The 25,877-nt window shown below is 41.6% G+C and overlaps 1 protein-coding gene across 8 annotated transcripts in view; it reads right to left on the bottom strand.

Annotated features, from left to right (window-relative positions):
* Positions 1 to 25,877, bottom strand: part of PDE5A (phosphodiesterase 5A) — a 108,783-nt gene that overhangs the window by 71,195 nt on the left and 11,711 nt on the right. For 2 of the 8 annotated variants that reach the window (XM_014073443.2, XM_087724442.1), the window contains exon 1: positions 7,716 to 7,983. The exons of 2 other annotated variants lie outside the window; for them this stretch is intronic. In XM_014073443.2, the coding sequence (XP_013928918.1) occupies positions 7,716 to 7,816 (101 nt within the window). In that variant the 5' untranslated portion in view covers positions 7,817 to 7,983. Of the gene's footprint in view, positions 1 to 5,585; positions 5,828 to 5,945; positions 6,064 to 7,045; positions 7,147 to 7,715; positions 7,985 to 25,877 lie in introns of those variants that run through there. 4 more of the 8 variants (XM_014073447.2, XM_014073445.2, XM_014073444.2 and 1 more) reach the window with 4 other exon arrangements.

Here is a 25,877-nt window from a genome sequence, read left to right as displayed (position 1 = left end):
TTTATTTTCTGTGGTTTTTTTAAAATCTCCTTCAGACTTGACGCAGCTATCTTCTTATTTTATTATTTATTTTGCATGGCTTATAGCCCACTCTATAAAAAATTCACTGAAATAAACCTCTTTTGAAAAAACCTGTACAAATGACAAAGGAAAGGGCTTTACATTCCATAAAAAGAAGATAAAGAGTTAAGCTTTATTGTTTTAACCATGTCCTGTTCACTTCATAGTAGAGACAGACTCTTGGACCTTCTGAGATGTTCTCACCAGACAGGCAAACTCAATTCTGGCAAGGCAGTGCTTGGTGTTACCAGATATTCATTTGTTTAGTCTTCATAGGTTGTTACCAATTGTTAATAACCAGCACAGTGACTTAATGAGAGAAGTAATCCTGCCATGATTGAATTGATCCATCAGCTATTTCGCTGCCACCTTCTGAACCCACTGTAACTTGGAAATCATTGTTAAAGGTGGATGCCCTACTTACTAGTACATAGAGCAATTTACAGTAAGCCAATCAAGTGGTGATCAAAGCATGAGCTACTCACACCAGAGCATCCTGATTTAAGAAGGATTATCAGTGGCCACAGCTTCCACCTGCTTTTTAAGCATTAGCCATAAATCCAACAGGATCTCCCAAACCATGCACCAACTTCTTCAAGAGAACATGGCCTGGTATAGAGAAAGTATTGGAACTAATATTCCTGAGTATTTACTGATGTATAGCAATAGCAATAGCAGTTAGACTTATATACCGCTTCATAGGGCTTTCAGCCCTCTCTAAGCGGTTTACACAGTCAGCATATTGCCCCCAACAACAATCCGGGTCCTCATTTTACCCACCTCGGAAGGATGGAAGGCTGAGTCAACCCTGAGCGGGTGAGATTTGAACAGCCGAACTGCAGAACTGCAGTCAGCTGAAGTAGCCTGCAGTGCTGCATTTAACCACTCTGCCACCTTGGCTCTACAACAACTCAGTCCTGGAGAGATTTAACCTGAGATAATTTCACCCTATCTATGAAGTATAACAAAATAAAATAACTACCCATATCACAAGATTAGTTATATTAGTATCACAATCAGATATATTTTTGTAAATTCTTAGCATTTCAATATTACAGCTAAGAAACCACATATATAATACCTTCACCAATAAAGAATTTGATTATTTTGTGTCTGTTTTCTTCCTATCTTCTGCAGATGAAACAGGAAGAAGTCAAAAGCATGACATGGGGAAAGGCATCAGCTGCATTGCACTTTAATTTGTTTTTGAATATATATATATATATATATATATATATATATATGTATGTATGTATGTATGTATGTATGTATGTATGTATGTATGTATGTATGTATGTATGTATGTATGTATGTATGTACACATACATACATATATATATATATATGCATTCAAACAAGGAAGCAACTGAAGTTTTAATTTAAGACAACATTAAAAATTGACAGTTGCTCCAATGAACATTACATTAACCAGAGTCAAATTACAGTCAGTACTAAATTCTTTTTGTATAAAATTATCAATTCTTGCTTTTTGCCAGCTTTTATTTTTACTTCAGGCAAACAGTATGATCTGCTTTTTAAAGCAAGAGCTAAAAATGTATCCTTGTGTTAAATTGTTATTCTTGGCCACCTAGCAAGCTAATTTATATGGCTTAAATTCTAATTATAAATAATATAAGGCTAGTAGTTTAGCAATATTAAGTATTTTTCATTGTAAGTATTGAGACAAACGTAAAACCACAGAAACAGAGAAGTCAAGACTGCAAACAAAATAAGCAGATTTATTTACTCTTCTATTTTTATTGCCTTCTGATCCCATGCTCAAAATATAGGAAAAGTAAAACAAAGCTTAAGAGTTACCAAATAGAAGTTATTCTGAGAGGGAATGATGCGATCATGAGGCTGGAAAACATTTCTTTCTCTTGTTTCAACACTGTTCATTACGGCTGAATACAAGGATTGGGCTTCCAGGATCCCTCTCTCCAAGGCTGGGAAAGATTGATCTAGGCCAGCATGAGCCAATCTCAAGAGACCTACATTAATAGAATCAAGCTAACCATGAAGTATGTGCGTTTATGAAACTAGCTTTCAGATGCAGGCCAATCTTATTTTTCTGGAATTAAAAATTCAGTTCAGTGTAGCTTATTAAAAGTTATGAAACATTTGGCCAACTGTCAAAGCAGAAGGAAGAATCTGTTGTGAAACTTGTTAGCAGGATCACATTTGCTTCTCTTGTATCATCAATAGACCCTCTGAGCATAAATGTTGTTACCCAATCTAGACCCACCTTTAAATCTTCTAATGATTTTTTAAAAAAATAGACAAATACTATCATATAGATTTATTTGGAATCCAAATTTATAGCAGAAGAGGAAGAGTTATTATACTACAGAACAATTCTGCTGTAATTATTGGTTTTTTGCTGGCTAGATATCGTGTGACAGATTAATTAGAGCTTTGGGGATGGAAGAAGAAAGAATACAGCAAAATTAAATCTTATTGCAAATCTGAAATAAAAATAGTCACTTTTTATCCAATAATCTTTAGCCTCTTGTTTCATTTATAAACTGCTGTGGACAAACTTATATATAGAGTGCAAAAGATAAGATTCAAATATTTATCAGTTGCACCCTGGGCATTCTTTTAGCCCAATCCACTTCACACATTTATTTAAACGCCAGTCTCAACCTGACAGTTTTAAAAACAAACTAAAAAGTAAACATGCACAATACCCAAACAGAAGTAATTCCACAGACAAAATTGCATGAATTTTTCCACCTGTCACATGTGAAAAATGTATATAAGCATGGAAACCACTGTCAAATATATATAAAACTGATAGAGATCTTTTGCATAGAGACACACCAGATCTTTTGCATACTAAACTGAAGACATGAAAAATGAGCTGCACAGATGCTACTGGAAAATTCATCTTCCATCATGAAAACTATTCCCACTGGAATATGGAAAATCATGTATGTATGTATGTTATATATGTATGTATGTATGTATGTATGTATGTATATACATACATATACATATACATATACATATACATATATATATACATATACATACATACATACATATATACATATATATATATACACACACACACATCATACAACTTCACAAAACAACATATAGCTTGTAATCTTTCATACTGCAAATGTGTCTTTCTCATATTAACACCCTGCAACTCATCCCTTGAAAATTTTATAACATTTAAGTTATAAAACACTTAAACTTTTAAAAAAACCTTTAAAATAATATCACTATCCCCTAGGTAACTGTTTTCTTAACCAACTACCTGATACTCTCAGAATTCTGAACCATATTGCATACCTGTTCTATCTTTTAAAGTATCTTTGTATTAACATATTGTTAGGGAAATGATAAAATTAGGATGTTGCATAATTACTTATTAATACTATAGCTTCTAAATTGACATCTTCAGTACTAAGATGTTCTTAATCTTTAATTGTCCAGTACTAAGATAAGGAATTACGCACTTTCTTATTAAAAAGTGATTTCATTCTGAATCAGCTTATTTTTTTTCAAAGTTTTAAAAAAGAAAAGTGCTATTTTAGGCATATTTCACTTTAAAGAGTCAGGATACCAACTTTTATCAAAACACTTAAATACTCTTGAAAAGTGGGGCATAATTCCTTCTAGGTTTTAAGAGCATTAACACTGAATATTGTCACCCATGAATTTATTTTGTGATCCTAAATCCCAATAATCATCTGATCACACCATTTTATACTTACAGTACTGCACATACACAATCTCTTCTGAAAGTGTACCTCTGAGAAGTGCCATTACACAATGTATTGATATAATCTGAACTTTAGTACAACTCTGATATCAACGCAACCCAAACTCTCCCTTTATAAAAACTAAGTTTTGTTAGGCAAGTCTTAGGCAGGTCAATGATATTTTTTCCATGTTTCAACAGGTATAAATTTGCAAAATGAGATTTGAAATTTTATTTTCTATCAAAGCTACTCTCCTCTTAAAAACAAATAAACAAACAAAACTTTGCTGAATGTACAATGTCCAGAGAGTAAACTCTGAGGCCTATTACATATATGGTATTGTGTTTTGTATAACCTCCACCCTATTACAAATCTTTTAGATTGTTATACTGCAAACTAACATAGAATACAATAAAATCACATGCATAAGATTGTGTCCCTCACATTTTTTTTACATGACAGTAAATGCTACTAAAGGATTTGTATTCAGAGGACAATGCATATAACAGATATATGAAGTTAGTTGTTTGAAACATTGGTATATCCCAAAATGGTATAAATGGCTCTTCTCTGTCACTAATAAATACAATTTTAAAAGAATGACATATACTTTATATATACCTTTGTACATGTTAAAAAATACTAGCACAAATACAAAATTCTGTTCTATAACAGTATAAGCAGTATACTAAAGTGGCATAATTACAACTAATAATAAAGATTTTTCATTCATGAACCATTATCTTTTAGGCAATCCATAAATTAGATGAATTTATTACATTACCTTATTGCCACTATTGCAAATACTGGAAGAACTGGAAGAAAATGTGCCTATTTTTAGAAGAAAAGATATCTATAGTATTTAATATTCATCCCATACAGCTGTAATAGTCTAATTAAATGTGACAAGTGTATCCATAAAATTCAGTGATTAAAAATATTCCTCATTCATTAACATTCCATCAATTAATATACCAATTAAAATCTGCTACCCTAGCTATTATGCATACATTAATAATAGCCATTGACACATAAACTACATAATATTCGTTGGAATATAGCAACACTGTGGACATTATGTATAGACCAGATATATACTTATAATGTAATATGGTGCACTTCATATTTAACTGACATCAAACCAAAGAGCATCCCTATTTATGTTTTGTGGTCATAGCTTGCAAATGTTATAATTTATAATATGTACTATTGTGCATGAAATCTGGGCTCTAGAACATGCAGCAGTAACAAAAAAATCATGCCTACATTCTAGCTTGTACCAAATCATTAATTTTTAGATGGCATGCTACTCAGTTTTGATTAAGGTTTGTATTTTTAAAAGCATATATATGACATTCTTACTCTAAAACACCAGCATTTTGCAATGTTGGTTTCAAAAATTTTCATTCTTTTCCTCTTGCTCAATTCAATTACCCCTCCCTCCAATACCAAATCCTATGGGACAGTAACTGTATCTGTTATATTTGTCTTCAATATATAAATGCTCTGGGCTGGGAGAAACGCCAAATTTTGTGCAGGAGTGCAGGTTCTTAAATGAGTAAAGTGCTGTAGGATAAGTGTGATACCTATGGCGGGTTTTATTCCATTCTGAGTTTTTGTTTTAGATCCCTCTTAGAGAGAGAAGAGGGCATCGTACCTGCTTCGATTTTGTTTTCCTTTCTGAAGGAGAGTAGGCAAACTACAGAATGGGAAAAGGAGAAAGACTTCGTTAGCCGCAGATGGGCTTCGGGGAGGCAAGTGACCCGCGCAACCTGCAAGTCAATAATTAATGGGAACCTCTCGTCTTACCACACCATCTCAGATGGAGAGGCACATTGGCGTCAAGCTCATCCAAACCCCATCCATCTCCATTAAGTGGTCGGGAAAGCCAAGGGGGCTGGTGGAACAGATGGTGGCAGCCGCTGGAGAGGGGGAACCTAGAGACCAGTCCGGAGGCGATCAGAAGGTGGGCTTCCCTACGGCCGGAAGACTTTATTTTGGTTTGCCGCGCTGACTTTCTCCCCGCCAAGCCACCCAGGAGCGTTGCTCTCTTTTGCACCGCCTTAAACCCGTTTTCTTTCGAACGAAAACTATTCCGAACTGAAACCTGACTCCCTCTCCAAAAATAGCCGAAAGTCGCGCGGGCCAAATCCTCAAGCGCCAAAGTACCTCGTTTTGTCTCCAAAAGGCAGCATGTCCAATATTAGAGGTAAAGGAATCCAGGAATCCTTCTTTGATCTCCGCTTTGGATCTCTACGAAACTCTACGCGAGCCCTTTTCCCAGTCCCCCAAACCCCACCCTCGCCTGATAACTTCTTGCCCTGGCCTACTTGGGAGCCGCTACGATGCAGCGCTGCCTCCTGGCGGCCGAGGGCGGCAGCGCCTCTTTTCTCAAACGGCTCCTTTTGGGATAACAACCCCCCCCCCCAACAGAGCTGAGTTCCCAAAAGTACGCCAAGGAAGCGGAGATCGCTGCCCCGCCCTGCCCCCTGCCCTACTGCCGCATCGCAGCTTCTCAGCCACAGATCTTATTGCTCCGGCTCCTAAATGATCATAAACGTCCTTCCCGGTTTTGCTACCAGCTGCCCTTTGTCCTTCTTCAAAAAAATAGGTGGATCTGCTTCCCATGGAGCCAGCCTGCTATGATGCTTTCGAAGAAAGGGCAAAGGTCCTAGCATTTGGCTTTCACTCGTCCACTGCCTCAGCACATGGAAGCTCTTGTTCGTGACTAATAGCTTTAATGCGTTGGCTCTCCGGGGCTTTGCCTTCTTTCTGTGCAAGAGAGGTGCCACCGATACTGAAAAGCTTTAGCCCAGGGGTGTCCAAACTTGAGAACTTTAAGACTTGTGGACTTCAGCTCCCAGAATTCCCCAGCCAGCCAGTCAGCCACAAATCTTAAAGTTCCCAAGTTTGGATACCCCTGTTTTAGCCACTCTCTTTGGCTGTAGGGAGAGGACAGTTACCTTCAAGGTCGTTTATTCTTTCTCTCCATCCAAATGCTCGTGAACCGGTGGCGAACAAGAAATCTTCCGATACTAACAAAAAAGGTTTTTTTTTCTTTCTCTAACTCCTGTTTCTTTTTCCCCTTTTCTTTTGGGGTCTTATTTTTCTTGCCACTTACCCATTAGGAAGATAATCCTGCATCGACTATTGCATGAAACAGGGCTAGCCTAAAATAAAGCATGATTTTTTTTAAAGTTATACTAGATGGTGACTAAGCATAAATTGGATCACAAGCCAACCCATTAAATCAGGGTTCGAAACAATACCTTTTTGGTTTAGGAGCTTAAATGGAAACTGGACTCGTTGAATAGTTATAAAATCCGCCCTGCTTGCTCGGGTTGTCAGCCTTATGACTCTAGAAAATACAGTTATACAGAGGACTTGGAAACGGGCTTTCAGCTCATCTTCGGATGCACAACCCGCTTATCCCCAGCCAGCAGGCCTTGGGTACCAACTGCCGTCCAACACATCTGGAAAGTCTCAACGTGGGCAAAGGAAGCTTTCCAGATTCTGCGGGCATTTTCTATGAAGAGAGTCCCAGCTATACTGAGGCGCTCATCAACGCTGAGCTTATAAATTTTTCGCGCGTAGGTATAGGCTGCACCTTTTTTTTAACGCTGCCGCGCAGTCCCTAACAAAGCGCTGAAGTGGGGAGCCGGGCACAGAGTAAGAAAAAAAAAAAAAGAAGCGTGCCAATCGGGTTACACGCAACCCCCGAGAACTATTTGCACGCGGAACTCCGAGCCTCAACACAGAGCGCCTGTTTGTTTGCTGCTTTCAGCTTTGTGGAAAATTCTCGCTGCTTCTTCTTCTTCTCCTTTTCCAAGTAAGGGGAGGGGAGAATAAATTGTTCTCCACCCCCTCCATCTCCCAGTCCCCGCTTCCTCCCCAGCACCGCCCAGAAGGTGGTTGCGCGCCTTTCGCTCTGGAGCTCACCTGGTAGCTTTCCGAACAAAGTAAGAGCGGGTAAAGTCTCCGTGGTCGTCCAGCCACGCTTCCACCGCGTCCTCCTGCTGGCGGTGGCAGCCACCTTCCATGGCCGTCGGGTCTCTGCCTGCTCACTTTTGCCCCACGAGGCAGCCCGCAAGGCCCGTCTGGCCACCTCCGCTGCCGGGGCGCCTCCTCCTCCTCGCCGCCGTATTTGCTGTCAGGCCCCACGCCGTCCTTCCCCGTCCCGCCTGGGGCGCCCTTCGGATCTCTCCCCTGGTCTGTCGCCCCCCCCCCCACCTCTCAAAGCTCGCTTGTGCCCGGCTGCCAGGGCTCCCAGGTGCTTGGTCCCGGCAGCCGGGGAAAAGCCAACTCCACGCCTCCTCCCTGGCGAGCTGGGATCCAGCCAGCCCTTAATGTGTAATCTGACCGGCTCCACCCCTCACTCGGTGCCCGCTGCAGCGCTCGCCAGGAGGGACTCGGGCAGCCGCTCCCTCCCGGGATCTCCGCGGCGCTGCCGGCAAGCAGGCGAGCCTCTCCCGCCCTTCCCTTGATTCCCCCCCCCCTCCGTCCCTTTTACTAACTAGATTCAGGAGAAAAGTGTCTTAAAGAAAAATTAGAGTCAGAGATTTGTCTCCACCCAGGATGTATTAGAGAGATGGGTAACGGGGGATTTTAGTTTCACAGAATAAAATGCTAAACTATTAAAATCATCAAGTGAAATCGAAAGGAAAGCGAGTAAAGACCTCAATAACTCCCTAATCTAATCTTTTGACAGGTCCAAAAATATGTGTTCAAAGTAGTCACCTCCTTTCATCCTAACAGCCTATAATAATATAGTAGAAAGGGGCTCCACCAAGCCATTTGCCCTATTGCCAAAGAACTTCTTACTTCAATTTTTCCTGATCAATTCTGGGGAAAGGCTGCTATCGAGCATTAGAGCGCCACAAACCTCTTGTTGGATTAAACTCATCTAATGCAGCATTCTGTTTCCAAGAAAGCATCAGCCGGACACACTCGTACACTAGGAATACTATTGTTATCTATCTTTCTAGGTAGCGGTGAGAAAGGCTGCCTGCCTTTAGCCAAGAGAGAGCACACAATAAGTCAACTGTGACACAGAAGGCACCTTCCCCTGTTCTTGGAATGCGGCGGATTATCCCATCTTCCCATCCATGCCTTTAAAATGAAAGAAAGAAACATCAGTAAACCCATTCTATGCGGATGGCTCTATCCTGATGATTGAAATTGCAGATATCTGTAAGCTCTAGTAATAAAAATCCAGCAGCACAGTGGGGAAAAATGGGACTAAAATTAAATATAAAAAGACCAAACTAAACAACAAGAAATAAATTTCAATAGGAGAAACTGTATAAGGTTGAGTCCTGGAGTATGGGGGTGAGGTGGCCTTAGTGCTTGATGGTCTCACTGATCCTTGTTAATGTCTATATGAAGTCACCACTGATTGGATTCAAACTAGGGGTGAGCTGCTATGGGTTCACCCGTGTTCAGGAGAACCCATAGCTAACATTATCACAGGTTCAGAGAACCTCCAAATCTCATGTCCGGCAGGGGCTGGCCTGCCCCTCCCTCCCCTCCTATCCCTCTCCTCCCACCCCACCCGCCCCTCCCAAGAGTCTCTACATGGCCTGTTTTGGATGTCAGGTAAGTGCAGGGGCCACGTGGAGGCTCAGGCTCGGGGAGGGGGAAAAACAGGCCTCCTGGAAGGCCTCCGGAGCCCAGGGGAGGGAGTTTTCACCCTCCCAGAGGCTCGAGGAAAGCCTCTAAAGCCTGGGGAAGATGAAAAGCCTCCCCCCCAATGGTGCAGGAGGCCGATTAGGCAGAGAACCTGTTGCTGAATTTTTTGAAGCCCACCCCTGGTTCAAACTCAGGTATTGTTGATATACTATTGATCTTCAATTGCATATCTTGACCCAGAATGAAGCTATGAAAGCCCAGTGTTTGGAAGCTTAAAGATCTAGATAGGGAGGAACAGACTCAGCCTTCAACCAACAACATTAGTGGCCAGAAGTGTTTTGGCCTCCCAATCTCAGAGATCTCAATCCTTAGTCCAGGGTTTGAGGTGCAATGTGAGAGTCTTTCTAGACTCTCAACTCCAAGAGTAGGTGGCAGCTAGGCTAGGAAGACCTATATACTGTATATCAGAGGTGGTATTCAGCAGCTAAGACCACTGGCAAGTGTTAGGCACATTATTTAAATTTTAAATATTACACAGTGGTTTAGAATGTTAAGCACAGGATACTGTAAAATAAATGGGACATGAATAACAACATCAGAGTGTTATTATATAGAGTGCTTTGGAAACTATTGTTCTCTGGCTTATCATGGGATTTATACTGTTACTGTTACTGAACAATTTTCTTTAATAATTCCAATGGCCATGGTTTTTGTCAGAATTGTACAATATATTTTGCACCAATAACTGTACCTGGTGTTATGAACCAAATGTAGGCAGAGCCTGAATTAGGCCAAAAAAGTAGGTGAAGTCAGGCACAAAAGTTAAATTTGATTTATTTTAAATTTAATATAGGTCATATTAATGTAATCCAATGCAATTGATATGTGCATTTCATGATCTTTTCTATTCTACTAAAAATATACTTTGGTGGCAACTTTGAAAGAGGCTCAGATTTACATCAGAGGTGGTATTCAGCAGGTTCTGACCAGTTCTGGAGAACCGGTAGTGGAAATTTTGAGTAGTTTGGAGAACCAATAAATACCTCCTTTAACTGGCCCCGCCCCCATCCATTTTCTTCCTCCCGAGTCTCAGCTGATCAGGAGGGAATGGGGATTTTGCAGTGACCTTCAGCTAGAGTGGGGTGGGAATGGAGATTTTACAGTCTTCTTCCCCTGCCACGCCCACCAAGCCATGCCATCACGCCACACCACGGCCACCAAGCCACGCTCACAAAACCGGTAGAAAAATATCCCACCACTTATATATGGTAAATGATTCTAGGTATAATGCAGGTTGCCCATGTAACATTATTTCCTGAGTTACACTGGTTGCCATCAAAATAATTCAAAGTTCTGGTTGCCCTATACATGGCACAAGGCCTCCCTATCTCAGAGGCCACATGGCCAATAGTTTCTATCTACCCTGTGTGATCAGATGGTGTACTCTGGGTTCCATCCTTTTGATTTCCTTTCAAGTCTCATCAGGCCACATTGCTGAAGACCAAGGTGGTGTTGACTTAGCCAGGGAAGACTGAATGGTTGTATTCAATAGCCACAGGGTGATGAGTGGTTTCCTACATTACAGTTGCTGTAATGTTTGACTCATTTGCTTTTGCCCAGGTAGAAAAGCTGTAGCAGAGAAAGTGGCATTCTTAATAGTTAAATTGTTATAGTTTTAATAGTTAAAAACCAATCCTAAATGTTGTAATTATGCCAAGTAACTAAAACTCCCAAATAAGGTTTGACAAAATTTTTGATCAAGTGATTGAATGCTAAGTAATCTTTCCTAGCCTTAATGCTTTCTCTAGGATGCTAGGGCTTACTAAAGTACATCTATTTTGAGGGTTCTCAAAATGGACAAGAAAAGGGATTGGCCTTAAGCCATAGACAGCTCACCTGAATCTTGCCCAGTATTAGGCCTATCATATTGGCCTTCGAAGTAGTTATGCCCACTAGAAGATGTTGAGTTTTCTGTATCTTTCCAAGTCATGCTGGGGTCCAGCTCTAAAAGTTCTGCCTGCTGCAACTGTCCAACATTTCAGGCAAAACTCTTGTTTTTTTTCCAAAGTAATAAATCAACATGTATTTACAGTTCAAGACCAAACACAATACAAGACCAACAGACAATACACTGACTGAAGTCCTAAAATGGACACCTAACACCAAAAACATCATTAAAAAAGCACAACAAAAATGTTCTTTCAGTGCCAACTCAGGAAGCTCAAACTGCCCAAGGAGCTGCTGATTCAGTTCTACAGAGGAATTATTGAGTCTGTCATTTGCACCTCTATAACTGTCGAGGTGGCGCAGTGGTTAGGGTGCAGTACTGCAGGTCACTTCAGCTGACTGTTATCTGCAGTTCAGCAGTTCTAATCTCACCGGCTCAAGGTTGACTCAGCCTTCCATCCTTCCGAGGTGGGTGAAATGAGGACCCAGAGTGTGGGGGCGATATGCTGACTCTGTAAACCGCTTAGAGAGGGCTGAAAGCCCTATGAAGCGGTATATAAGTCTAACTGCTATTGCTATTGTCTGGTTTGGCTCTGCAACCAAACAAGAAAGACACAGACTTCAATGGATAATTAGAACTGCAGAAAAAACAATTACTGCCAACCTGCCTTCATTGAGGAGCTGTATACTGCACGAGTCAAAAAGAGGGCTGTGAAAATATCTACGGATCCCTCACATCCTGGACATAAATTGTTTCAACTCCTACTCTCAAAATGACACTATAGAGCACTGCACACCAGAACAACTAGACACAAGAACAGTTTTTACCCGAACACAATCACTCTGCTGAACAAATAATTCCCTCAACACTGTCAAACTATTTACTAAGTCTGCATTACTATTACTATTAATTTTCTCATTGTTCATTGTATGTGTAAACTGTGTATATACGTACAATGACAATAATAAAGTTCCTATCACCCATCTCCTCCCACCTGTGACTGTATGACTAACTTTGTTGCTTGTATCCTTATGATTTATATTGATTGTTTCCTAGTTTTATTTGATTGCTTATTTGTACCCTATGACTATCATTACGTATTGTACCTTATAATTCGTGATAAATGTATCTTTTCTTTTATGTACACTGAGAGCATATGCACCAAAGACAAATTCCTTGTGTCTCCAATCAAACTTGGCCAGTAAAGAATTCTATCTATCTATCTATAAACAGAGTGTTCAACTGTTAATAATTCTAATGGCAATTGCAACCAGGAAGCTATGACTCTTCTCTTGGGTGACTTACTCTTCAGAAACTTCTAAGAAAGTTGAAAAATTCTTATCACTAAGTATGCCTGTTAGAAACACTAGGTTCTTTTTCTAAAAAAATTGTAAAAAAACTGTTCAATAAAAATATTTTTTTAAAGATACCATTAGATTCTTTTCTCATATTATGAACTGTTTTCCTCTTTTATGCTATTGTTTTCTCCCTCTTTCTCTTAATTGTTAATGGCTAATTATTTTAGGATTTTTCTCACACCCTTTGCTCTCCTCCAGTAGCTTACAGGATACCATCCAGCTTGGAAGGTTCTGCTATTGGTATCCACATGTGAGTCATGTTGAGTTATTGCCATAAAGTGTTCTGGTGAGATTTTTTTTTACTGAGTACCATAGTTCACCATTGCTTTCCCTAACCCTCCCTATTAATTTCCTACTTAGAAAGTTTTTCTTAATCAAAGCTTTAACAGGGTAGATTTGGCATATATGTTTTCAACTGTGATTTGTATTTTTATACGAACATAGTAACAGTATAATTATAGACTCTATCATATTTAAGTCCATATTTAATAATGTGTGTTTGACCTAGCTTCACAAAATGATTCAGTGCAGTATAGATGCAAGGCTTTGTGATGTATAGGTACTTTCAAACAAAGCCTTTGAACCAGCTTGAAATTCAGCATTAGACCTCTAATGAATCCACAAGGCTGGCAGAGGTCAAGAGCTAAGCTGATTTATTTCTGGCTGGGCTACAGTGTATTTGAAATCTTACTGTGATTTTCCTTTTGCTACTCTGAAGCCTCAGAACACTTATGAGCATACTGTATTCTTTTTGCAGCCCTATGGGGTCAAAACAGCTTCTTCCCCTTCCTAATTGAAAAGTTGCTAAAATGCCTTGTCAATGTGCCATTTTTTCAAACTTATATTTAAAGGGCAGCAAAGAGCAGTGCCTTGACAGATTCACAATTACCCTCAGTTCACAATTATTGTTTTTGTCTCTATCCATCCATCCATCTATCTATCTATCTATCTATCTATCTATCTATCTATCTATCTATCTATCTATCTATCCATCCATCCATCCATCCATCCATCCATCCATCCATCCATCCATCCATCCATCCATCTATCCCTATCGATGTATGCATTGATCTAGCTATCTAGCTATCCATCCATCTCACTATTGAGAACAATTTTAATGGTTTTCAAGAAATCATTGCACAAATGTACCCAACATTAAACATTCAAAGTGCAGTGCAACACTGACTGAATGCCACATTTTGCATTTCTGTCATTTGTGCTGATGGTTGGGTGCAAGGTGTAGAAATGCTTGTGGTGGTGTCAACATTTTGACAGTTGGTATCAGTGACCACAGGCCAGGAGTGTTTAGGAACTGGGAAGAAGAAATGGTAGCAAGTAACAATGCCTTTTGTATGCCTTTAGGCAATTGCCCCACCTCTCTAATCAATGCCAGTCATAATTACTTAAATACCATTATTTAATTTTCTGTAATGCCCTTCCCCCAGCAATCTAATATTTTAGCCCTGTAAGAAATTTTAAAAAAATATTTCCAAAAGAGCACTCTTGCTGATTCACTTTTAAAGGGTACCACTGGAAGAGATTGAATGTCACTCCAGTGTCTTCTTCAATCCTATCTGGGATTTGCTATAAATTCCGACTGTGTTTTGTTTAATTTGGATTTATACTCTTAATTTAATAATGTGATTATTCAAAAAAAAAACATGGTTGAAACAAATCATGACTTAGCAAAATGTAAAAACTATGCCTGAGGATTTAGAACCTGCAGCATACAACTTTAGATATGCCAACTACTATGCAAAAATTTCTACTTTGGTTTTATATGCTACATCAATTTGTAATTTGCTGTGCAAGCTATCTTGACTTACATAGTGCTATGTAAGACAGTGATGGGATTCAATTTTTTTTACTACCGGTTCTGTGGGCATGGCTTAGTGGGTATGGTGTGGCTTGGTGTGCGTGGCAGGGGAAGGATACTGTAAAATCTCCATTCCCTTCCGATCAGCTGGGACTTGGGAGGCAGACAATAGATGATGGTGGGGCCAGTTAAAGGAGGTATTTATCGGTTCTCCAAACTACTCAAAATTTCCACTACCGGTTCTCCAGAACTGGTCAGAACCTGCTGAATACCACCTCTGATGTAAATCTGAGCCTCTTTCAAAGTTGCCACCAAAGTATATTTTTAGTAGAATAGAAAAGATCATTAAATGCACATATCAATTGCATTGGATTATATGAATGTGACCTATATTAAATTTAAAATAAATCAAATTTAACTTTTGTGCCTGACTTCACCTACTTTTTTGGCCTAATTCAGGCTCTGCCTACATTTGGTTCATAACACCAGGTACGGTTATTGGTGCAAAATATATTGTACAATTCTGACAAAAACCATGGCCATTGGAATTATTAAAGAAAATTGTTCAGTAGTAGTAACAGTCAGGGACGTGCAGTCAGGGGAGGCAGGCGAGGCAGGGTCTCACCACTGTCATCATGAAAAGAAAAAAAATGTAAAAGGAAAAAGGCTGAGCTAGTTGCTGCCAGAGTCACAGTGGATGACTCTGCTTAGTGCTTAACTAAGTGTAAAAAAGCCTCTAAAAAAGTGCCCTCTACAGGGGGCGGCAGGAGAACGAGGTGCGTCATTTAGTCTGACTTTATGATCACTCGAGCAGAGCTAAGCAAGGGTGAAAAGCCGAAAAATTCCTTATGTAGATGAGGCATGTAGTTCTCCTGCCTCCTGTAGAGGGCGATTTTAGAGGCTTTTTAGAGTCTCTGGGAGCAGCTAGCTCAGTCTGACCTCAGAGCTCATGCCTTTTTCCTTTTACATTTTTTTTCTTTTCATGATGACAGGCAAGAGCAGAGTTGAAATCCTCTCTGAAACAGCTGGAAAAGGTGCGTGTGTGGGGAGGGGGGAGGAATTCAAAAAGTTTGATTGCATGCAGAGCCACGTTGCCTTTTCACACACACATACACATACACACACAAACACACACACACAGACACAGCTGGATAAAAGTATATAAGCCCAGCTTCACTGATTACAAGTTTGAAAAGGCAACGTGGCTCCACCTGCAATCAAAGGCTCGGATTGGAAGGCAGCAGGGGAATGTGTGTGGGGGGTGGTGGTATGGCAGAGGAGCTGCTTTCAAGCCATTGGAAAATATATCCAATCCAACCTCTGTGTTTGTGTGTCAGCTCCTCTTCATTTACTAATTAGGAAAGAATGACCACGAGTCTCCATGTGTGGAAATCAAGTGTACTTTTACTAATTAAAAATGATTAAAGGCATAGCGAAGCGAAATCTGAACATTTAGGCGCGAAAGCGGTTGATATATAGAATAGCCCATTCCCCACCCCTTGGCATCCCTGGCGGGAAACTCCCACGCATGCGTAGTCCGATCAGCCGGTGAACTCCAGAACCTTCCTCCAGCACAAAGAGTAACCCCACCCAAATACCATGCCCTCCCTCCCCGTTTCATGGCAGCCGAAGCAACAGCAAAGCAGAGGCTGACATCCGGCCGTCCCCCGGAAAAAGGCGGTCAGGCCTGGAAAACGAGAAAATACAAACAAACAGACGAACAACAAAAACATAAAAGAGAGAAGAGGGGGGGGGGAATCAAGGCTTGTCAGGATAAGCAGAATAAAATTGTCGAAGCAGTCGGGGGGCACGAACATGGGACTTGTCAACCCATTCCGTATGAGAAGGAGGAAAATGCTTCCAAGCCACTAAGTATTGGACCCGATTACGTCGCCGTCTAGAGTCCAGTATCTCGCGAACTTCAAAATGACGTTCACCATCAACCAAGAGGGGCGCAGGTGGAGGGTCGAGAGGTGGACGCAAAGTAGAGACACGAACAGGCTTAATGAGGTTAATGTGGAACACGGGGTGAACACGGTTGAGATGTTTGGGCAGTTGCAAGCGAACGGAAACAGGATTGATGAGTTTGATGATGGGAAAAGGACCAACATACTTAGGCCCCAATTTCTTTGACTTTTGCGTAGTGTGAAGGAATTTCGTGGACAAATAAACAAGGTCACCTTCTCTGTACTGATAAGGCTGCGTACGTTTCTTATCAGCTTGTTTCTTATGAGCACGATGCGCAGCATCCAAAGTAGCAAGAGTCAAGGGCCAAACATGGCTCAGACGTTCGCTCCACTCAGCGACGGAAGAAACTTGCGGTTGGTCACGAGGCAGCTCAGGAATAGGAACAAAATCTTGACCAAAAACAACACGGAAAGGAGTGAAACCAGTGCTGCTATGAACAGAATTATTGTAGGCCACCTCAGCGTGCGGTAGCAAGTCCACCCAATCATCTTGCTGATAATTGATGAAACAACGTAAATATTGTTCTAAAACAGAATTAGTCCTCTCACAAGCCCCATTAGTCTGAGGATGGTGGGCGGAGCTTAGGCCCTGAGCGGAGCCAATGCGCTTAAGAAATTCCTTCCAGAAGGCCGAAGTGAACTGGACACCCCTATCGGAAATAATGCGATCAGGTACTCCATGCAAACGGTAAATGTGGGAAATAAAGAGCTTAGCCAATGCCTTAGCAGAAGGAATCTTGTGGCACGGAACAAAATGAACTTGTTTTGAAAATAAATCCGTAACCACCCAGATGACGGTGTGCCCCTGGCTCTCAGGAAGTTCGACAATGAAGTCCATTGAAATTTCCTTCCAAGGGGCGACAGGGCGGGCCACAGATTGAAGCAGTCCTTGAGGCTTTCCAGGTGGCCGTTTAGCAGCTGCACAGACCGGACAACTGGCAACATAAAGTTCAATGTCCTTTTTCAAAGAGGGCCACCAAAATTGTCTCTTCACCAGGTGCAATGTCTTTACGAAACCAAAATGGCCCGCCAACTTAGAATCGTGAGCCCGTTGGAGGACGACGAGATGAAGAGAGGCTGGGACGTAAAGCTTTGCTCCGATCCACGGTAAATCGTCCCTCATCGTGCACTCATCCTGATGCTGCTGATGGGGCAGTTGAAAGCAGTCTTCCACTCATCCCCCTCTTTTATGCGGACTCTATAATACGCCTCCCTGAGGTCCAGTTTAGTGAAAATACGGCCCTTCCCCAACTGGGCAAGCATGTCCTTCATTAACGGTAATGGGTAGACGTTTTGGGCCGAGATCCCATTCAAATTTTTGAAGTTAACACATAATCTCAGGGAGCCATCTTTCTTCTCTCTGAATAACACAGGGGCAGCGACTTTCGGGCGTGCTGGCTCAATGAAACCTCGTTCCAAATTTTTATCAATGAATTTCCTCATTTCTTCCATCTCCCTAGGAGACATGGAATATATTTGGGGCTTTGGAAGCTTTACCCCAGGCAAAATGTCAATGGGGCAATCAGTAGGCCTGTGAGGCGGAAGTTTATCTGAGGATTTTTCACTAAAAACACCTCGCAGGTCCCAATACACTTTTGGAATCTTTTCCTCTCCTTCAATCCTCTCTTGCCCTCTGGCGGCCAAAACAGAACTGCAGTCAGCAGGCTCTGGGGAAACGCCCTTCCCCTCAGGAGGTGTGCTCGTACGAATACGTAACCATCCCTCCCTCCAATTTATGCGAGGGTTCCATTTTCGAAGCCAAGGCAGGCCTAAAATGAGGGGCCTGTCCATTCCAGGAGCCACAATAAACGAGATCAATTCGGTGTGGGAGCCCATTCTCATCTCTAGAGGCTTGGTATAAAAATGGGCTGGGCCACCCCCTGCTATGGACCCATCTATCTGACAAAAGACAATAGGGGTTTTTAAAGTTTTTAACTTGAGGCCCAATTTCTCCACCATAGCAGGATTGATCATGCAGTGGGAACATCCCGAGTCAAGAAGGGCGGGAAGGTGTTCTGAAACCCCATTGGGCGGAATCTTTAACTCTATTGGGATTAGCATGGGGCCTTTGTTTGAACTCACCCAGCGAGGCGAAGCGTCATCATCGGAATCATCAGACGAGCCGGTAGAGGCGTCAGCTTCTCCCTCCACGTCCTGCATGAAGCGCGGGGGGCAGCATCCGCAGTGAAAGCAGCTTCCTTCTTCTTGTTGTCTGGGGCCTTGTTTGATTTCCCTTCCCTTTTGGCAGGGGGTGGGGGGGTCGCGGGTAGCTTAGCACGGCACTCCGGCGCCCGGTGGCCTCCCCTTCCACAACGAAAACATGTGAACGGCTTGATTTTCCCCGTGGGGCCTCCTTTTCCTTCGCTCCTCACTCGGAAAGGGGGCTTGTGTGTTGGGGGAGGAGATCTTGCTGCTCTTTCCCTCTCTTTTTCTCTCTCCTCCTTTGCCCGTTGGAGTCTAATTAAATCAAGCTCAATATCTGCTGCATTTTCATACCAAGCAGTAACGCGCTTAGGAAGGTGGCGATTAACACATTGTTGATAAATGTCCTCATTCAAGCCCAAAGCGAACTTATCCAAAAGGGCTTCTTCACCCCATCCTCTCATATAATTACAAAGGTGTTGAAACTCTTGAATGTACTGCGTCACAGGCCTATCTCCCTGAGTGAGGGTCATAAATTTCAGTTTTCCCCGTTTCTCAGTTAGGGGATCATCAAATCGTCCCTTGAACGCAGTCATAAACGCATCAAAATTCCTCAGGAGGGGGGAATTGCTTTGGTGCAGACCCATCATCCAATCCGCGGCTTCCTCCTCCAAAGCCATTAACACCATACGGACTCTCATGGCATCCGATTCTAAATCGGGTCCATAAATTTCCATGAAGTTATAAACTTGCATAATGAAAAGGCCCAGCTTCTTGGGATTTCCGTCAAATTCTACAGTTAAGGGAGGGACTTTAGCCATTCTGCGCCTTCTGGGGGGGGGAACCCCTGGTCTGGCAGTCCCCCTGGCTGGGGGGTGTGTGTGAAGCTGTCTCTGGGTTAGCTTGCTCCCATTCCCCCTCGGCCTCTTCACCCTCCCCGAATCTTTGCCCAGAGTACCTTTGTTCCAAGTCCTCTGGCTGAATTCTTTCTCGGGGCCTTCGCTCGGCCCCCGCTTCAAACGGCCTCTCCTGATGTTTTCTTCTGGTAACTCCAGCATCCCAGCTGGCACCCTCTTCTTTTTGTCCCACGGACAAGGACCAACGGGGGGGGATCGCAGGGCCCGCTATTTCCAGCTCAGCCATCCTGTCAGGTAATGGTAGATCAGCAGTCTCCTCTTCAATTTCTTCATTGCTTGCGTGCAAAGACATTTTCTCCATTTCTCCTTGTAGTTTCACCCCCCCACGGTAGATTGGGTTCTCCTGGTGGGGTGTTAGTGAGATTTCGCTTACTGTCAGCTCCTCTTCATTTACTAATTAGGAAAGAATGACCACGAGTCTCCATGTGTGGAAATCAAGTGTACTTTTACTAATTAAAAATGATTAAAGGCATAGCGAAGCGAAATCTGAACATTTAGGCGCGAAAGCGGTTGATATATAGAATAGCCCATTCCCCACCCCTTGGCATCACAGTTAGAGGCCAATCATAATTCTCCCAAGTGTCAGGTGCGAGATAACTTCAAAAGGCATCACGAAGATGGAATGTCGACGCCGTTAATCCTGGCGGGAAACTCCCACGCATGCATAGTCCGATCAGCCGGTGAACTCCAGAACCTTCCTCCAGCACAAAGAGTAACCCCACCCAAATACCATGCCCTCCCTCCCCGTTTCATGGCAGCCGAAGCAACAGCAAAGCAGAGGCTGACATCGTGTTTGTTTGAGAGAGTGAGAGAGGGATCCAACTTCTCTGTGTGCATGTGTCTGTTTGAGAGAGGGGGGAGGGAGGGAGGGAGGAAGGAGGCGGAGGGAGAAGAAAAAGAATGAAGGAAAACTCATTTCGCAAAGGAGAAAAAATGCTGTCACTTTAAATCAGAACTGAGCATGCCTGGCTGTGGAATTCTGGGAGTTGAAGTCCACAAGTCTAAAAAAAATTGAAACCCCTGTATCAGTGCCTCACCAGTCATAAACCTCACTGTACGTCACTGGTAACAGTATAAATCACATGATAAGCCAGAGAACAATAGTTTACAAAGCACTCTATATAATAACAACTCTGATGTTGTTATTCATTTCCCATTTATCTTACAGTATCCTGTGCTTAATATTCTAAACCACTGTGTAATATTTTAAATTTAAATAATGTGCCTAAGACTTGCCAGTAAAAAAGGTGATAAGGATGCACAAGAGAGCTGTGAAGCATCTTTTGTAGATTGTTCTAGCTAAAAATGAAAATAATGGGCAACTGAATTATTTGAGTCATGAAACGGCTAATAATATCAATTACAATAAGCACATCTCATTCACATGAAAAAAGCTCAAAGAGGGCAGAGTCCATATGGGGAACAAAGTGAAAGGGAAGTTGCTTAGCAGCTGTGTTTGCAGTTCAAAGATATCAACCATCATAGGCTTAACACAAAACAAATGACTGTCAACTTCGGCCTGCAATTTGCTGTGGATTCCTGATAAGACTGTACCTATGTAGCTCATACTGATATGCCTGACATACAAGGGATTTAAGAAATGGTATTCCTGAAAAGGGAGTTTTATCTTTATCTCACTAAACTTGATGAGCAATGGTAGGAAGCAGTTGGGGAATAGATACACTGATCCTCTGAATTAGAAAGGCATAATAAGGTTGACAGCCTTATCAAGATTTTCTAGATCTATTGGCTTCTATTTTAAAGCATGTCTTTACTCCCTTAATGTATACCAATTACAAAGAAGTACGGGAGTCAGCACAAAATAATTCCCCAATGTTGAAAAACATTTTCTTCCTGTATTTCTCTATCATCCCACTTATTGCTATTGTTGAAGATGAAGTCTAATTAGCTTTAGATCTAATCTTCAACCATATGAAACAATGCCCTCCATTCCACCTGAAGTCAACAGTCTAGTTCCGTGATGGCAAACCTATGGCACGTGTGCCACAGGTGGCACTTGGAGTCCTCTCTGTGGGCACATGAGCCGTTGCCCCAGCCCAGTTCCACTGTGCATGTGTGCGCACCTCCCACCGGGCAGCTGGTTTTGGCGTCTCTGCCATACATGCAGGAGACGTGTGCATATGCACGGAGGAGCAGGGGGTTGTATGTGCATGCATGGGGGGCTGGGGGAGTGTGGGGGAATTAGTGTCCCATGCTCCATATTTGGTACCAGGAGGCTTCAGGGAGGCTTGCTAGACCCAAAATGGGCCACAGGGGGTGTCGCGCATGCATTGCATTATGGGTGTGAGCACGCACGAATGTGCTGTCGTATGCACTTTGGCACGCGACAACAAAAAGGCTAGTCATCACTGGTCTAGTTCAAGGAACATAAAGTCAACTGGACTATACACAAAGTGATTTCTCCTTCACTGTTGTCTTTCTCCCAATGCCTGACCAACAAATGCATAAGTGCTGCAGCAACAGCAAATATCACATGACCAGAAATACATAGAATACATGCACAATACATAGCACCATGTACAATACATAGACAATGATTTTTTTCAGTGACTTAAGAAAGGAAGACACTGCAAATCAAGAAAATTCACTGGGTGATTTTGACAAGCCACTATCTTTGAAACCCACTATCTAGCAGAATAGTTAGCAATGGGAAGAATCACTAGCAAGAGTAAATGGCTTGTAGTCTGTCTTATTTAGATCCTAGAGTAAAGATAGTACATCAAACAATTGATCAACTAATTAGTAGTAATTATATGCTTAATCAGGAATTATATATATATAATTGTTTTGCTATTTCATTCTTTTTTTTTCACAAGCAAAAATTTATTTTTAGTAGCCCACATTAACTCCATTAGACACAAGACTTATTTCCCCTAATTTAGTGTGATCAATTTTTGTTTAAGAAAAATACTGAATTCACTTTCCTTCTCTTGCTCTTTTGTGATACTTGCCTATGGAGAAATTAATCATCCTGCATTCAAGGAGAACTATTTCTATCCGTTCTCAAGTTCTAATAGTCTCCAGCACTATAATTAAGGAATAATTAAAGTAGACATTTTGATAGCAAATTTGAACTTTCTTGTTTGGTATTACTACTTTTCTTGCTAGTGACAGGTAAAATGATTCCTGATTTTAGGGGGAATGGTAAAGATATTCTGAGACAAAATTCAAACCAAACAGTATTAACTGCACAACGAATTCCACTCCCCCACAAAAAATCCCTGCAGTTTCTAACATCTGCATCTAACAACTTAAACAAATAAAGTAAGAGAGAAAACATAAATGCTTCATTTCTGGCACTTTCCATTAAAACCGGAATATACTGCCTGGCCCAAGAGACCTATAAATCCCATTGCACATTAGAAGTACTTTGATATATTTATTGCATTACCTTCTTGCAAATAAATGCAAAAAATGGTTTCATTCTTCCTCAAAGGTTTTCCATGCATATGCATTTTGTTATTGAATAATGAAGCATTAGCAATGACTTGGGAAAACATTTGTCATGATACAAATAAGAAGTGACTGAGATGACAGATGAATATCTTGGACAATAGAATAAAATTCTGTAATGCTGGCAGCTATGTTTTCACATTGATCAGCCCATATCTGTGTCCTGGAATGGCTACCCAACCAGCAATCATAAAACTTAGTGTGGTTTCAAACAATTCAGAGCTACATCAGATACTATAAAGACAGTTACAGCTTCATTCTTGCATGTATTTTTTTTAATGTTTCACCTCCCCATCCCATGAATAACAAATACAATTAATCGGTTGATTTCCTATGGTCACGTGCTCTCCAAACCATCTAGAGAGGTAATCACATAGTCTGGATACAGCATCAGCAGAGTTCAATCTAATTTGGAATTGACTGAAGTAAAACAGTCAACTAAATAGCTCCACAAATTCAAGGAGGCAATATCAGAGGTGATATTCAGCAGGTTCTGACCAGTTCTGGAGAAGCAATAGCGGAAATTTTGAGTGGTTCAGAGAACCAGTAAATACCACCTCTGACTGGCCCCACCCTCATCTATTCTCTGCCGAGTCCCAGCTGATTGGGAGGGAATGGGGATTTTGCAATATCCTTCCCCTGGAGTGGGGAGGAAATGAAGATTTTACAGTATCCTTCCCCTGGTATGCCCATCAAGCCATACCCACCAAGCCATGCCCACAGAACCCTTAGTAAGTTTCTCCCACCACCAGGCAATATGTATGCTTCCTGAGATTTGTTAAAATAAGATAGTAGCCCAAGGTAATCAGCTCCCTCAGACCATCATCTATGGATGGACAGATTTGGCCTTGAGAGCCTGTAGAAGCAGAGGAGAAATAAGTTTTCCAGTGCCAACAGGTTAGAGATATAAAATTAACAATGGAACCACCATCCGTGGTCTTTATACTTCAAAGCCATGTTCTACTCATACAGAACACACCACCTCAGATTAAAGCTTGCCTCTGAGTAATGAAATGCAAAGATCTTGGACTCTAGGTGGCTCCTTTAGCAATGTTTTAAGGATTCTCACTTTTCTTTAAATGATGGCCTTTTTAAACAGTGGAGAAATTTACTTTCAAAAATATGCTGGATTATTTCACATAAACAGCTAGGAAACCAGACACCTTGTCTGGGAGCAAAATGCAATATGAACAGTGCATTCAATTTATTTTAAAGCAACAAAAGTAAGTTGAAAAAGCACAGAAGTTTATACAAGTTCAGTTTTGATATAAAACAGATTATTTGTGCCCCAAAAAAGTTATATATGCCTTTTTATGATTACAAACAGAGTTCTGGGCTTCACCTTTGAGCTAAACCTTATGTGTATTGTGTTAAACAATAGTAAGTATTTGCTTACTGACATTTTTTGTGACAAGAATATATTAAGTTATATTATAAATGGAAGTTTGAAGTCAGGAATGTCACTGAGCATGAAAAGAAGCTTTATTCAAGAGATTCTTGTTGGTATAACTGCTTAGTACCAATTAGAGACCTGTAAGATTCCAGTATTAGTATACCAAGTTTGTATTTACCAAACCACTTTAAAAGTGAAATTAAAACTTTCCCCAATAAATTATAAATCTTCTTCTCCCATTTAAAATACCCCATCCTCAGTGGTGGGTTTCAATTTATTTTACTACCAGTTCGCCTCATCCGGGGTGAACTGGCAGAAACCCACCTCTGCCCTTCCTCCCCAAAATACCTCCAGAGATATCACATTTGGATTTTTCAGAAGTGTTTTGGCTCTCCAATTTCACAGTAATACAGTAAAAACAAAAGCAAGATAGTTAAGATAATGTTCCTGGAATATAGCTTGTTGTTATATACGTAGTAGCAGCCACTATGAACTGGCAGGATTGGCAGGCTCCAGTCCTTTCAATTAAACAGTGTCTATCTATTGGAACCCAGGATGCATGCTTTCTCTGCTGCAGAGCCTGCCCTTTGAAATGATATTGTTGCTGATATCCAGATAGCTTCCACCCTGGTGGCATTCTGGAAAGCCTTAAAAGCCTGGCTGATCTCCCAGGCCTTGGGCTAGGATCACATTTGTTTGAGGATATTCTTGGGTTAACTGGACTTGCCATTGGTTCTTGTTCTTTATTTCTTTCTAATTCCTTTCTAATTATGATATTCCTTTGCCTTTAAAGCCCTACATAGCATGGGTCCAGGGTATTTGAGGAGCCATCTCTCCATGATGGGACAAGCCTGCCCCACTCATACCAGTGAGAGAAGCCTGTTACCGATCTCATCTGCTAAGGAATTGTACCAAGAATGGTCCAGGATGGGTCACTGTCCCATCTCTGCGGAATATTTTACCACTGGAGAACTACTCCCTCCCTTTTGGTGTTCCAGAAGGGTATCAGAAACTGGTTTTGCTAGCTGGGCTGGGACTCCAAGGGAGGCATTCACCACTGGAAGTGGCTGACGAGGTAAGAAGACCTCATCCCCATCCCATCTGACTCTTAGTTACCCTAGTTCGGTTTTAGTATAATTCTTAATAATATATCAGTTCTGTGTTGTTTTAATCTTTCAACTATTTTTTACTTTAGAGCCAAGGTGGCGCAGTGGTTAAATGCAGCACTGCAGGCTACTGCTAGATCAGCAGGTCAGCGGTTCAAATCTCACCGGCTCAGGGTTGACTCAGCCTTCCATCCTTCCGAGGTGGGTAAAATGAGGACCCAGATTGTTGGGGGCAATATGCTGACTCTCTGTAAACTGCTTAGAGAGGCCTGAAAGGCCTATGAAGCGGTATATAAGTCTACTGCTATTGCTATTGCTATTACTTGTTTTATATCCTGTAAGCCGCCCAGAG

Source organism: Thamnophis sirtalis, unplaced genomic scaffold (assembly GCF_051295495.1).
Source record: "Thamnophis sirtalis isolate CommonGarterSnake01/CBP01778 unplaced genomic scaffold, rThaSir2_p1.2 scaffold_10, whole genome shotgun sequence".
Lineage (NCBI taxonomy): Eukaryota > Metazoa > Chordata > Lepidosauria > Squamata > Natricidae > Thamnophis > Thamnophis sirtalis.
The sequence above is the reverse complement of the archived record's forward strand: the minus strand, read 5'-3'. Positions and strand labels throughout refer to the sequence as shown.